The sequence below is a fragment of the Tachyglossus aculeatus genome, chromosome 11, assembly GCF_015852505.1.
Source record: "Tachyglossus aculeatus isolate mTacAcu1 chromosome 11, mTacAcu1.pri, whole genome shotgun sequence".
NCBI classification, from domain to species: Eukaryota; Metazoa; Chordata; class Mammalia; order Monotremata; family Tachyglossidae; genus Tachyglossus; species Tachyglossus aculeatus.
In genome coordinates this window covers 37,958,621-37,974,728 of record NC_052076.1, presented here as the reverse complement: position 1 = coordinate 37,974,728, position 16,108 = coordinate 37,958,621, and the positions used below count along the sequence as shown (strand labels likewise).

General features: G+C 44.4%; 1 protein-coding gene across 2 annotated transcripts in view; it reads right to left on the bottom strand.

The window, feature by feature from the left end:
* The window catches only part of GAN (gigaxonin), a 77,849-nt gene that overhangs the window by 22,537 nt on the left and 39,204 nt on the right, over positions 1 to 16,108 (bottom strand). For both annotated transcript variants that reach the window (XR_005453113.1, XM_038754869.1), the window contains exons 2-5: positions 9,133 to 9,247; positions 5,945 to 6,295; positions 2,613 to 2,830; positions 2,070 to 2,191 (exon numbers count right to left, since the gene is read on the bottom strand). Coding sequence is in view for 1 of the 2 variants with exons in the window: in XM_038754869.1 (XP_038610797.1) it covers positions 2,070 to 2,191; positions 2,613 to 2,830; positions 5,945 to 6,295; positions 9,133 to 9,247 (806 nt within the window). In the remaining variant the exon portion in view is untranslated. The remainder of the gene's footprint in view (positions 1 to 2,069; positions 2,192 to 2,612; positions 2,831 to 5,944; positions 6,296 to 9,132; positions 9,248 to 16,108) is intronic.

Below are 16,108 nucleotides of genomic sequence, written 5' to 3'. Positions count from 1 at the left end.
TATTTCACTCTGCTGCCTGGATCATTTAAAAAAAAAAAATTCAGACCATGTCTCCCCACTCCTCAAAAATCTCCAATGGGTGTACATCCACCTCAGCAAACTCCTTATCATTGGCTTTAAGGCACTCAATCTGCTTTCCTCATTCTACCTTATTTCACTGATCTCCTTCTACATCCCAGCCCACTGTTCACTCCTCTACTGCCAACCTACTCCCTGTATCTCATTCTGCTGTGTACTACCACCGTCCCCGTGCCCTCATCCTCCCTCTGCCCTGGAACTCCCTCCCACTTCGTATCCGATAGCCCACCACTCTCCGCATCTTCAAAGCCTTACTAAAACCACATCTCCTCCAAAAGGCCTTCCCTGCCTAACCCCTCATGTCCCCATTGTATTCACCTTCTCTGTGTCATCTATGCCCTTAGATCTGTAGCCCTTAAACTCTCTAAATCTCCCCAACCCTCAGTCCCACAGCACTTACGTATATATTCTTATACTCCGCCACTTATCTTAATTTCTGCCTCCCACTTTGGAATAAAAGCTCTTTGTGGGCAGGGATCATGTCTACCTCTTCTTCTGTACTTTCCCAAGTGCACTTAATACACATTAAATGCTCAAATTCCACTGATCGATTGAAAAGCCATTATCCATCACCAACTGCAGTAGGAAGGAGGACACTGTTAAAACACAACCTCCTGTGGACTGAGCCTGCCGAGAACCAGGATTGCTCTTTTCTCAGTTCGTCATGGCTCTGGTTTGGTCAGAGGTGTAGCTCCTCATTTGGGCACACAGCAAACTGGGGACATGACTCAGACACCGGCTGGATCTTTTGGGCTTAATAGAAACAGCCCGGGCTTGGGAGTCAGAGGTCGTGGGTTCTAATCCCGGCTCCACCACTTATCAGCTGTGTGACTTTGGGCACGTCACTTTACTTCTCTGTGCCTCAGTTCCCTCATCTGTAAAATGGGGATTAAGACTATGAGCCCCACGTGAGACAACCTGATTACCTTGTATCTCTTTCAGTGCTTAGAACAGTGCTTGGCACGTAGTAAGCGCTTAACAAATACCATCATTATTATAATTATTGTTATCATTATGAGCAAATCACAGCTTTCTTCAGTCTGGCTGTTGGTCCTGTGGAAGGAGAAAAACACTGGGAATCAAGAGATCTGGGTTGTAGCCCCAGTTCTGCCTGTTGGGAATATGCCATTAGTGCTGAAGGTTTCTGGCCAAAGAACCACGAGGGGCATTTCACAAGGAGGAGAGGCCCAGAAAGACTCGTAACAAAAAACAAATAAAAGAGACACTGGCCAACATGGGCAGAGACGGCAGAGGCTTCTGAGGCAACTGCCGTCTGGGTCACGATGCTCCGGCACATCGTCGGCACTCTACCGCGGTCACTTAGGCCGTAAATGGGTACTGGACTTGTGTTCTGCACCCTTGCCTGCCTACTCACTCACTGCCCCTGTGGGAACATGACTGATGGGGGGGGGGGAGGGAGAGAGAGAGAGAGAGAGAGAGAGAGAGAGAGAGAGAGAGAGAGAGAGAGAGAGCACACACACAAGTGGTGTTGTGCAAAACACTAACATTATAATCAATTTCTTCCTGAAGATTCCTGGTTCTGAAGTCTCAGGACCATGGATAATCCATCGATTGCGATGGAAGACTACCTCATGTTTTCTCTTGTATAGTCTAATTCTATGGTATGTTTTATTGGGCCAAGCAAAGCAACATGGGGGAAAACACAGAAATGGAAAAAAAAATGTTAGGATCCTTCCCTAGGCCTAAGTCTCAACCTGGTAGTCAATTCTTCCTTATGTTTAAATCACTTCCTCTAGGAAGTGAGACACAAACTTTCAGAACATCAGGGCGTACAATTTCACCATGATCCCACTGCACCAAGAGGCCTGAAAGAGTTAATGTAACCTTAGGACCCACAGCCGGGGCAGTCCCAATAGCATCAAATGGATAGAGTGGATGGCTCTGTAATATTTATGGAATCGTTTTGGGAACTATATGCATTTAGGCATCACTGCATCTTAGATTGAGATAAGATCTCTCAAACATCGTACCTGCTGAGATGACCCCATGGTTGATCCTTGGAATACTTAAGGGGGACAATTCAATCCATAGTTGCCTATTAGGATCATAAAGAGGGCACATACATCGCATCGCTGCAGTAGGTTTCCGGGAACTAAAGACAAAATAGATACAGAATTTTATGGATTAGCTTTTGTCTTTTTCCTCCTGCTCACATCATCAGAATGAGGCACATTAACATTGTTTCATTCTGTACAGAGTGTTTAAACCAACTCATCCAATCGTATTGAGTACTTATTGTGTGCACAGCACGTACAATACAATAAGCAGTGACTTTCCCTGCCCATAACGAGCTTACAGTCTTTGGGGGTGGGGAGGGGGGAAGACATCAATACAAATAAATGAATAATGAGCCTTGGATTTCAAATGCTCCAAATCACACACACACACACACACACACACACACACACACACACACACACACACAGAGAGAGCCAAAAACCCTAAGCATTCAGACTTGCATTCATTTAAAATGACTAACTGTCATTTTTCAAATAATCGCCACTGATACTTACACTCTTTCTTCACCGCCAACAGTCACTATACATTCAGAGTAACCCCTGGGCTTGAAAGATGCTAACATTGCCTCTCCTTGCTGGGGCTGGCTGAGTGGAATATTGCTACACTCTTTGACGATTTCACGTACTAATGGTTCACTCAACATCTGCTCTCGTAAATAACTGGAATCTAGCCCTGAAACCCATAACGCGGACATGACATCCTTCATGTGGACCTGAAAAAGGAGGAAAAAGAGGGTTTCATGTAGTTTCAAAAATACTATTCACAATCACTGATCCTTGAGTAAGAAAAGGCTGTAAAACCTCTTCAGTGGGAAATGAACTGCAAATTACTGTATGGATGTATTTCCCTTTCTTCCACACTACTTTCACTAATTAGTATTTAAAATCAACAGGTAATATTTAAAATATACATATTGCTGAACATCTCAAGACTATTAAAGGACATGATGCAGTTTATCCATACAACATCCCCATGAGATAAGAAAGCAGGCAGCCCTAGCCATATTTTGCAGGGAAAAAAAATGGAATGAAAAGTGGCTAATTGACTGAGTGACACCATTAGGGCCTAAAATGCTACTAAATAACGTAAATGAAAATAAAATAACCAGTGAATATTCACAGCCTAGCCACCTATCTTGTAAATTGCTAAGGACCTACTTTTCACAGGGGAGGGAGGGAGGGGAGAGAGAGACACAGAAAGAGAGATTACTGTCCACACTCATTTTTTAAAAGCCAGAAATACTCTCTCAGTAGTTGCAGCAGAGAATAAACTGGCCAACAAGCTCTTTCCTACAAAATTTCCCCTATGCACTAAAATGGGAAATCCTCTGACCTGCTTTGGGTGGCCTAGTTATGTCGCCCTGTCACTTAAGCCAGAGCAACAGGCCAAATAGGACTTAGAAAATACACTCGCAAGGCAGGGACATGCAACTCCTTGAAAAAAATGTCAGTCATGATTGATTAGAGCAGTTAGATAATATAGTAGTCAATGATATCTGGAAAACATGGGGGGGGAAAAGTGTTTTATTTACCATTCTCCAATCAATGGTATTTATTGAGTGCTTATTGTGTGCAGATCACTGTACGAAGCACTTGGGAGAGTACAATATAAAATAGCTGGTAGACACGCTCCCTGTCCACAACAAACTTATAGTCTACAAGGCTTAGCTACATCACCTTCAATATTTATATTAGACTGAAGGCTCCTTGAAGGCAGAAATTTTCTTTTGAAGGATTCCTAAGTGGCTTCTACATAGTATGTGCTCAAATACCATTAATAAGTGGATGACCAAACGTCCAAATATTTTCAAGTTGGTTTATCCAATTGGTGCTGAATCAAAGTTCCCCAAGACCACAATGGCATTAGGGAATCTGCCCCTTTGGCTTCTGAAGTTTGGGATGGGTTCTTACAATTGCAAGGGGCTCAGGTTTTAAGACCGATGTTGATTCCCAAGGGTAACCTCAATCCATCAATGATATTCACTGAATCCTTACCGTGTGCAGAGCATTGTACTAAGCGCTTGGGAGAACTGGTAGACAGGATCCCTGTCCACAAAGAGTTTACAAGTGAGGTCAGTTCAGAACCCATCATAATTCTCCTTGGAACTGCTTGGCGATGCCTCACAGCGGCTGAACGACTTGGATGAGTCAACACTGCCAGCTCCGTGTGGGACATGGACTTTTCCAACCTGATCACCCTGTATCTACCCTGGTGCTTAGTAGAGAAGCAGCAGGGTGTAGCAGATACAGCAAGGGCCCAGGAGTCAAAAGGTCATAGGTTCTAAATTCAGCTCCGCCACTTGTCGCTGCGTGACTTTGGGCAAGTTCACTTCACTTCTCTGGGCCACAGTTACCTCACCTGCAAAATGGGGATTGAGACTGCGAGCCCCACAAGGGACAGGGACTGTGTCCAGCCCGATTTGCTTGTATCCACCCCAGCACTTAGGACAGTGCCTGGCACATAGTAAGCACTTAAATATCACCATTACTATTAACAGTGTCTGGTACATAGTAAGCACTTAACGAATATCATTTAAAAAAAAAAACAACCCACAACACAACTAGAACCAAGTCATTCATTCATTCAATCGTATTTATTGAGTGCTCACTGTGTGCAGAGCACTGTACGAAGCGCTTGTTGGCAACATATAGAGACGGTCCCTACCCAACAGTGGGCTCACAGTCTAGAAGGGGGGAAAGTCATCAAAAAGCATTTATTAAGCATTATCTGCCCACAGGACAAAGCAGAGAAAGCAAAAACTTTTTTTAATGGTATTTGTTAAGTGTTTACTATGTGCTAGACACTGTTCAAAGCACTGGGCAGGTACAAGCTAATCAGGTTGGACACCGTCCACGTCCCATATAGGTCTCACAGGCTTACTCCCCATTTTACAGGTTCTTCTGATTCCCAGGTCCGTGCTCTATCCACTAGGCAACACTGCTTCCTACCACTCTTTAGACCAATGCTATCGAAAGAGAACAAAGCTTTCTAATGCTGTGTTGGTCAGTCCTGTGGAATGAGGTTCGGACTAACAGAGGGAACTTGAGTCTGAGTCGCTGTCACCTTCCTCGCTTTGGGCTGCAGCTGTTCAGGGGACCGGTGGCCAAACCAGCTTCCCTGGCCAAGCCAGACAGGAGAGCTCCCTGCACTTAGGGGCTGGAGGAACTGCAAAGCAGCAGTTCTTTCTCCGAATCCAAAACACCCAGTCCTCAGGGAACCCGGCTCAGCCAGGCAGCAGAACCACTTCACTTTTTAAGTGGTACTGTTAAGCACTTCCTATGTGACGGACACTGTACTAAGCGTTGGGGTAAATGCAAGCTAATCAGGTTGGACACAATCCATGTCCCACATTAGGCTCACAGTCCTAATCCCCACTTTACAGATAAGGTAACAGGCACAGAGAAGTGAAGTGACTTGCCCAAGGTCACCCAGCAGACAAGCGGCAGAGCAGGGATTAGAACCCAGGTCCTTCTGATTCCCAGGCCCGTGCTCTGTCCACTTGGCCATGTGGCTTCTCACTTGTCCGTAACACGATTCATCCCAATTCCACCAGCTCCTCCAAACTGGCCTTTGATCTGACCGGTCAACCACATGGACTTCTTTCCTTAACAATATGGACTGAACTACTTGATTGCTTTGTTATAATGGGACTCCTTGTTATGTAATAAATAGTATAAGAAAGTGACTTGCAAGTCTCACTGAAATGATAAAACTATCTTTCAGAGCAACACAACTAGAGATGCCCATTTGTAGGGTAGAACTAAAAAGTCAAAAACAACGGAAAAGTCAGGAAATGTGGCATTCCCCTCCCAGCCCTGTCCCATACCTTTCTTATTTCTGAATCATGGGATATCCATCGAATGACCGCTTCAAAGACGTATTTTTCATTGCCGACATTCAGCTTTTCTAGAGAAATAACTTCCTTCAGCTTTTGAGGGCTCAGTTCCAGAAATTCCTCCGTGCTGCTGACGTCTCGGAAGTGAGTTTCCAGATATTCCGTGGCGAGATAGTGGACGTGGTGCAAGCAGTAATGTAGTGCAAAGTCTCTAATACCGATACAGTTCTCAGCAGCAATACAACCTTCTAAAAACTCACAGCATAGTGCTTTAAGATCTGTTAACAGCAGCAGATCTGCCGCCTGCACCACATCTTGAATCGTGTCTTCACTTAGCCTGATCTGTAAGAGATTGGCACGCATGTCTTGAATTTGAAAAGTTAGCCACGCGGGTTTAAAAATAATTAATATAAAAAAAATGTAAAGACAAACCTGTCTCCCACTGTTCCACACCAAAAAACTATTGGGAACCTGAGTCCCTTAAGAAGCAGTATAGAACTGGGATGCAGGACACTTGGGTTCTAGGATGGACTCTGCCACTTTTTTTTATTTTATGGTACTTGTTATGAGCTTACTATGTATAAAACACTATTCTCAGTACTGGGGCAGATACAAGTTAATTAGGCTGGACATTGTCCCCATTCTGCATGGGGCTCACTCCCTAAGAATGAGGAAGGGCAGGAGAACTGAGGCCCCAGACTGAGCCCCCTCCTTCCTCTCCCCATCCCCCCAGCCTTACCTCCTTCACCTCCCCACAGCACCTGTATATATATATTTGTATATATATTTATTTGTATGTAAATATATTTGCATATTTGTATATATATATATTTGTATATATATATTTGTATATATATTTGTACATATATATTACTCTATTTTACTTGTAAATATTTATTCTATTTATTTTATTTTGTTAATATGTTTTGTTTTGTTGTCTGTCTCCCCCTTCAAGCCTGTGAGCCCGCTGCTGGGTAGGACCGTCTCTGTATGTTGCTAACTTGTACTTCCCAAGCGCTTAGTACAGTGCTCTGCACACAGTAAGTGCTCAATAAATACGATTGAATGAATGAATGAATGAACTGAGGCCCAGAGAAGTTAAGTCACTTGCCCAAGGTCACACAGTAAGAAATTGGCAGATCCAGGATTAGAACCCAGGTTCTCCGACTCTGAGGCCCAAGCCCTTTCCACTAGGCCATGCTGCTTCTCACTTGTCTGCTGAATGATCTTGGGGAAGTTATTTAACTTCCCTGGGCCTCCACTGCTCATCTATAAAATGGGGCAAAATGTCTAGTCTTCCTCCCTCGTCTTCCTCCCAAGAGAAGCAGCATGGTTCAGTGGAAAGAGCACAGGCTTTGGAGTCAGAGGTCATGGGTTCAAATCCTGACTCCACCAATTGTTAGCTGTGTTACTTTGGGCAAGTCACTTAACTTCTCTGTACCTCAGTTCCCTCATCTGTAAAATGGGAATGAAGACTGTGAGCCCCACATGGGACAACTTGATCACCTTGTATCTCCCCAACGCTTAGAACAGTGCTTTGCACATAGTGCGCACTTAACAAACGCCAGCATTATTATTATTATTGTAGACCATTAGCACCATGTGGGACAGGGACTATGTCCAATTGGATTATTTTGCACCTGTCTCAATGCTTAGCACATGGAGGGTGCCTATTAATAATGTAAAACCTGGATCCGGTGTATTTCACTGTACATTCAAGAAAATCACTGATAGTACGGGACACCACAGAGTTCCATAAAGGTTACAGCCAACATATTATACCATTCTTTGAAAAGATAGGAGCTGAAGTCTTGAAGCACAAACTTCCCAGAGCTAATGTTGGCTTTTGCTATTCATACCTTTCCCATTACTTTGTATAGATTAAATTTAAAAAGTTAACTTCATCAGAGAATGGCCAGAAATAAAAAGCAAAGTTAAAGCCACGCTGAATGTTTTACTGGCGAAACAGCCATGCTGTCTCAATCAGCAAAACCAAGTTTCAATTTGAGGGCTGGAGGGAGAAGATACAGGCATACTCAGTGGAAGCAATTTTGAGGCTGGGCTGAGATTGTCTTTCTTACAAGACAAAAATCATTCCAAGCCGCCCACACGGGGCAGTTGAAAAAATGGGACAAGAACCATGCCCAGTGAGACAATTAAAGACCTATAAGTGTTTCATTAGAGATGAGGAACCAAGCAGAAAGATGGGCAGAAGGTTTTCATCTTCATAGAGATGGAAAGTAGTACAGAATAAGGGGGCTGGGGTTCCAGTAACTGTGACCTCAGCTCCAAGTCATCAGGGGCACAACTGAGACCCCCAACCAGCTGGGGGGGAGAGGGAGGGGGAAATGGGGTGACAGAGGCATTTTGTAAAACACTTGCTTGCCAAACCACACTTAGGAGAAGAATTTCATTCCCAACTTTAGCGGTGTGGCATCCAGCCCCGACACCTCGCCCCCACCACCAATTCTCTCCATTTCTTTCATTCAATCGTATTTATTGAGCGCTTACTGTGTGCAGAGCACTGTACTAAGCTCTTGGGAAGTACAAGTTGGCAACATATGGGGACGGTCCCTACCCAACAGCGAGCTCACAGTCTAGAAGGGGGAGACAGACAACAAAACAAAACATATTAACAAAATAAAATAAATAGAATAGTAAATATGTACAAGTAAAATAGAGTAATAAGGGACCCTGGGCTATGCCAGCAAGCAGACAACATAGGGAGCTTCCTGTCAGTCAACTGCATTTATTGAGCACTGACTGTGTGCGGAGAACTGTACTAAGCGCTTGGGAGAGTACAATGGAACAATATAACATACACACTCCCTGCCCACAACGAGCTTGCAGTCTAGAAGGGGAGCTTCCTGGGACCCAAGTATATTCACTTCGGGGACTGCAGGACGTAAGACATTCATTCAATCGTATTTACTGAGTGCTTAAGACAAAATCCCTGTAGTCCATCTCCCCCCTTCCTGAATAGGAGGTGTGGCTCTTAAGATTCCAACCCAAAAACCGGATGAAGTCTCACGACAGTAGGCTGAAACCCCTCCATGAAGGAATCCACTGGGTTACGGTCCTGAAGCCACACTAACGCAGGCATCGGTTAAACCTGAAAGGTCTCTGAAAGGAAAGAGTGATCCACTTCAAACTTTTCTTCCGTTAGACTCCTATCCTACCTGTCCACTAAAGATGTAATCGAGGATCTCTCTCATAACCATCACGGAAATCCCTTCAAGTTCAATCTTGTAAGTCGACCCATCTTCTTTCGGAGGATTGTAGTTTAACTTTGTCCTAAGAAAGGAGACACACACACACAAAAAGTGGTTACATAAATGAAAATTTCCTCAACTTCTTTCAAACAAGTATTGTGCTGAAAGAAATTCAGGTCATATTTCTAGAGCTTGACTAACCCACACTAATGATTTCTGTGGTACTGGGCTCGCCCCTGCTGCCCTCCCCAAGGCCAAACTTAAGGGGTGAAATTTTTTCTTTACAAACATACCAATGACACAGTGATGAAAGCATTTTACACGCATGCCTTAGTTCATATGCCTAGTGAATACAGCATGGACCTCGGTGTCAGAAGGATCTGAACTCTAATTCTGGCTCTGCTACTTGCATTCCGTGTGACTTTGGGCAAGTCACTTAACTTCTCTGTGCCTCAGTTACCTCATCTCTGGGGATTAAGACTGAGCGCCTCATGTGGGATATGGACTATGTCCAACCTGCTAAGCGTGAATCTACCTCGGCACTTAGTACAGTGCCTGGCACATAGTAACCCCTTAAATACCATTAAAAAAAAAACAACAAAAAAAACCTTCTCAACTCCTTCTAAAACTAATAATCTTTAACAGCATCAGCTTCAAGGGACTAATGTCTTAAGATCTAACCCTACCACCACTCTAAAGTTTGCCTCAATATAACTTCTTGGGCAGAACAGGAGGAGAACGGATGACTTAAGGGTACTCAAAGCAGCTGCAGTGTGATCGTCCATAATGGACTTCGGTCTTTCTTTTAAAGACCAAGTGCAGCACAATATCAGACAAGGGGGCCTACCAAGAGAATGCTGGGAGACAGCAGCAGGACCCTGGTAGGTAGGTGACAATCAAAAACAATGCACTTCACCTTCTTTTTTTAGTACTTATTAAGAGCTACTAAGTGCACAGCACTCTAATCAATCAATCAATCGTATTTATTGAGCGCTTACTATGTGCAGAGCACTGTACTAAGCGCTTGGGAAGTACAAATTGGCAACATATAGAGACAGTCCCTACCCAACAGTGGGCTCACAGTCTAAAAGGGGGAGACAGAGAATAAAACCAAACATACTAACAAAATAAAATAAATAGGATAGATATGTACAAGTAAAATAAATAAATAAATAGAGTAATAAATATGTACAAACATATATACACATATACAGGTGCTGTGGGGAAGGGAAGGAGGTAAGATGGGTGGATGGAGAGGGGGACGAGGGGGAGGGGAAGGAAGGGGCTCAGTCTGGGAAGGCCTCTACTTCTCTGGGCCTCAGTTACCTCATCTGTAAAATGGAGATTAAGCCTGTGGGACAACCTGATCACCTTGTATCTACCCCAGCGCTTAGAACAGTGCTTTGCACATAGTAAGCGCTTAATAAATGTAATCATTATTATTATTACTAAGTTCTGGGGTAGATACTAGATAAGCAGGTTGAAACAACCCATGTCCCACAAGAAGCTCACAGTTTTAATCCCCATTTTACAGAGGAAGTAACTGCGGCACAAAGAAGTGAAGTAACTTGCCCGAGGTCATGCAACACAGACAAGTGGGGGAGCTGGGATTAAGAACTCCGGTCCTTCTGATTTCCAGGCCCGTCCTCTATCGATTAGACCACACTTGGGAAGACCTCGATGGTAAAAGGAAGAATAGTGCCGGGTGTAGCTAACAGCCAAGTTCCAGAGCTCTGAGGACCAGCTCAATGTGTGCGCACTGTGAAACGACTGTAGTTGGCTCCTCAGGCTTTACACCCTGACATGGATAAACCGCAGTGGCATTACGTTTGAACACAAAGAACAATGATATGTATATACTAGGAGTTAAATAAACAATCCAATGCTTCATTTGCAAGAAGAGGCCATCTGTCCTGTCTATAATTTTGGAATAAACCTTCCGGGTGACATGTGCAAAGGTCTGGGCTTCAAAATAACCATCCCCCCATTTTAAATGCTACAGTACACTAAACTTTTTTCAAATGGTATTTGTTAAGCACTCAGTACGTGTCAGACACTGTTCTAAAGGCTGGGGTAGCTACAAGCTATTTAGGCCAGACACAGTCCCTATTCCTACATGGGGCTCACAGTCTCCATTGGAGGGAGAACAAACATTGAATACCCATTTTGCAGTTGAGGAAACTGAGGCACAGAAAAATTACATGACTTGCCCATAGCAGGCAAGTGGCACAGCTGGCATTAGAACTCAGGTCCTCTGTCTCCCAGGTCTGTGTTTTATCCCCTAGGCCACGGAACTGGGAGTCGGAAGGACCTGGGGTCTAATCCTGGCTCTAACACTTGTTGCCAACCTGTACTTCCCAAGTGCTTAGAACAGTGCTCTGCACACAGTAAGTGCCCAATAAATACGATTGAATGAATGCTTACTATACTGGACTTTTTATATTGGACTTTACTTACTCCACTGGACTTCACTACACTGTACTTACTATGCTGGACTTTATATATTGGACTTTACTTACTCTACTGGACTTTACTTACTATATTGTACTCTACCTGTATATATGTTTGTATGCATTTATTGCTCTATTTATTTATTTATTTTACTTGTACATAGTCTTTTTATTTTATTTTGTTAATATGTTTTGTTTGGTTCTCTGTCTCCCCCCTTCTAGACTGTGAGCCCACTGTTGGGTAGGGACCGTCTCTATATGTTGCCAACCTGTACTTCCCAAGCGCTTAGAACAGTGCTCTGCACACAGTAAGTGCTCAATAAATACGATTGAATGAATGAATGAATGAACTAAGTCATTTCGCTTCTCTGTGCCTCAGTTCCCTCAATTGGGGATTAAGACTGTAGCCCCATGTGGGACAGAGACTGTGTCCAACTCAATTTGCTTGTATATGCCTCAGCGCTTAGTATAGTGCCTGGTACATTGAAACCGCTTAATCTCCCCACCTTCCAAGTCTTAATGAAGGCCCATCTCCTCCAAGAGGCCTTCCCAGACTAAGCCCCACTTTTCCTCATCTCCCACTCCCTTCTGCATCACCCTGACTTGCTTCCTTTACTCTTCCCCACTCCCAGCCCCACAGCACTGATGTCCATATCTGTAATTTTATTTATTTGTATCGATGACCGTCTCCCCTACTCTAGACTCTAAGCCCACTGTGGGCAGGGAATGTGACTGTTTATTGCTGTATTGTACTCCCCCAAGCACTTAGTACAGTGCTCTGCACACTAAAAGCACGCAACACAACCGAATGAATTATTAATATTTTCATCTCCTTTATTTCCACTATATCTGAAGCCTGGTGGTTCAGGTAATTTAAAAATAGCAGACACACTGCATATGGACCAAAGTACTGAGTGAGCCTGGGATCTCAAAACATGGACTCCCTAATTAATAATGATGGCATTTGTTAAGTGCTTACTATGTGCAAAGCACTGTTCTAAGTGCTGGGGGGGGATACAATGGGATCAAGTTGTCCCACGTGGGGCTCACAGTCTTAATCCTCATTTTACAGATGAGGTAACTGAGGCTCAGAGAAGTTAAGTGACTTGTCCAAGGTCACACAGCAGACATGTGGCAGAGCTGGAATTCAAACCCATGACCTCCGACTCCAAAACCCGTGCTCTTTCCACTGAGCCACGCTGCTGCCTCCCTAATTGTAACAGCCTTCAGGGCATTGAGCCTTGGTTGTATGTTGTATTCCCCCAAATGCTCTGAGCACCTGCTCTCACACCATCGACCTATGTTTTCTCACCCCTTTGCTTCCTCGGGATCAATCAGGGCCGCTGAGCTGCTCTGAAGAGAAGAACTCCTGGGCTTTGTTTGCTCTCAATCAATCAATCATATTTATTGAGCACTTACTGTGTGCGGAGCACTGTACTAAGTCTCCACCACCACGCTCAGTAAGAAAGGGTATGTACCCAAAGGAAAGGAAAGTTGGGGGGTGGGGGGTGTCTCTCGCTTGTGTGCACAGTCACGTGAGAAGCTTAAAATAAACTTTCCCTAATGCAATTCTTCTATTACACAGGCACAGAGATGTTAAGTGACTTGCCCAAGGCCACACAGCATACGGGTGGCAGAGCTGGAAATAGAACCCATGATATTTTAACTCCCAGGTGTACTCTATCCAGTACACCTTGCTGCTTCCCAATTCATTCAATCGTATTTATTGAGCGCCTACTGTGTGCAGAGCACTGTACTAACCGCTTGGGAAGTACAAGTTGGTAACATACAGAGATGGTCCCTACCCAACAACGGGCTCAAAGTCTAGAAGACGGGCACACAGTGTATATGTGTTTGTGTGGTGGGTGGGATGGGGAGAGTGTTAAAAAAAAAAATCCAAATTAGACATAAGACCTAGGCCTCTTACTACTTGCAGAACGGTTCTCTTGATTCCAAAATTTATGCCCTTTCCTCTTGGCCATCCTGCTTCCATTTTTTTTTTTCCTGAAAAAGGTTCCACACAGGTTGGGTCATGCTCAGCGCTAGCTGGGGAGGGCTTTAAAGTTGGGCTGCCGCAAGGATAAAGATAATGCTGGGGATGGCAGGAGGCTGAGGAAAGTGAGAGGTGGAGGGGATGAGGAAAATGAGAGAGGGGTTGTTGAAGGTAACAAGAGGCCTTGTGTGTGTGTGTTTGTACATGTACACACATGCGCACCTGAAGCAGGAAGGAGTCCCCAGCCGTGTGATGGTGACCCTGGCACCTTCAGCCCTGGCAGGGGTAGCTGCTGTTCAGGGTCCCCCCCACCTACCCCCGGCAGGCTAGCTCAAGAGCCCAAGACAGTGATAGGTGCCAATGGTAAATGGCTGTGGTTGGAATTACTGCTACCCTTCTAGTAGTCCTGAAACTCGTCCAAAGGGTTGGGGTCAAATGAACCCAAATGGGGAAGCCAAACGACCCAGTGGAAAGAACACGGGCCTGGGAATCAGGGGATATGCGTTCTAATCCGTCTTTGCCACTTGTTTGCTGTGTGACTTTGGGCACGTCACTCCATTTCTCTGTGCCTCAGTTACCTCCTCTGCAAAATGGGGATTAAGACAGCGAGCCCCATGTGAGACAAGGACTGCGTCCAACCTGATTAGCCTGAATCTACCCCCAAGCTCAATACAGTGAAGAGCACATAATAAGCTCTTAAATACCATAAAAAGGGAAAAAAAAAAACCCACACCCAGAGATTTCCCTAGGGGCTTTGGACTTGGTCCCAGGTGACCTCCCAAAGGAAACAGGCTTTTATTCAATACGTATCTTTGCTCCAGGTCTGGCTCAGCCCAAGTTTCTCAATGCATCCTTAGCTCCTGGATCCCCGCTGGGAAAGGCCAAACCCACGGCACCCTGGAAGGGCTGGGAGTCACCACAACCTGCCAGAAGCTCAGTGGTGGAAGGATGTTGGTGTTGTGCAGGTAGTGGGAACTGGGCCTAGCAGACTGCCAGGAAGGGTGGCGATGCATGTCACCCTCAGATGTGCCAGGGGCAGCTAATCCCTCTTTTAAATAATACTTACGAGGTCTGAAAGAATAAAGCCAGCCTCCAAAAGTGCCTATCTTCTCTGCTGTTTTGCACCTGCCAGGCACTTAGTAGAGTACCCTGCTCATAGCAAGCGCTCCATAAATACCATCGACTGACTGCCTAACTTACCATCAGTGATACGAGTGGGTACTAGGGGAATCTGATTCCTGCAGTGTTAAAAGGACTATTTCTATTTGAACACCAAATTTTTAAAATGCCATCCATTCAGAAAAATAAAATGCAGGGTAAGTGGAAAATTCTCCTGGAAGGATCAGAAAGACTTGTTTTAAAAAAGATCAGAACATAACTGTTCCGTTTTGTTCTCAACACTTCTTCCTTTCAAAATAGGTGCCAGAGTCAGGCAAAGAAGGCAGTGGAACCTACTAAAGGTAGGGGGAGATCTCCAAACTCCCCTTAGACTTTCCAGTTAATAATGATGAAAAAATAGCCCCCATTTATGGGATTCTCACTTTCATTCTAGACAGTATGCTCTTTGTGGGCAGGGAATGGTTCTACCAACTCTGCTATATTTTGTACTCTCCCAAGCACTTAGTACAGTGCTCTGTCCACAGTAAGTGCTCAATTAATGACTGCCTGATTCTTGTTTCCTGAAGATCTGTATATATGTTTGTACATATTTATTACTCTATTTATTTATCATACTTGTACATATCTATTCTATTTATTTTATTTTGTTAGTATGTTTGGTTTTGTTCTCTGTCTCCCCCTTCTAGACTGTAAGCCCGCTGTTGGGTAGGGACTGTCTCTATGTGTTGCCGACTTGTACTTCCCAAGCGCTTAGTACAGTGCTCTGCACACAGTAAGTGCTCAATAAATACGATTGATTGATTGACTGATCTGAGAACAGCACTGGATTATTAGACACCTGGATTTCCTGAGGGTAGAAATAAGAAATCTCTCTGCTTGCTGATTGGCTTGGCTCTAGTAGACCAGAGAGTCTTCTCTGTTGGCACTGTCATTTCCAGAATAGTCAGTCATACAAGTCAGGTTCTACCCCAGAGATTTCCAGGAAATGTATTTCCACAGGAACACCTATAGAGAGGGCTTAACTGGCTCTAATTTCTCCTGAATTGCCCCAGAGAGAACACTTGAATGGGGAGGTGGGGGAGAATTAATCCACAATAATGAGGGGGAAAGCAGTGTGGCCTAAGCATGTAACCTTGGACACATGACTTCACTGGCCCTCAGTTTCCACTTCTGCAAAATGGGGATTCAGTACCTGCTGTTCTCTCTCAGAATGTGAGCCCTATGAGGGAAAGGAACTGTGTCTCACCTGACTGTCTTGGATCTACTCTAATGCTTAGTATTTAAATACCACAATTATTATTATTGGGCATGCGGTGTCCGCAGAGCCTTGTACTAAGTGTTTGGGAGAATACAGTAGAGTTAGAAGGATGATTCTTGCCCT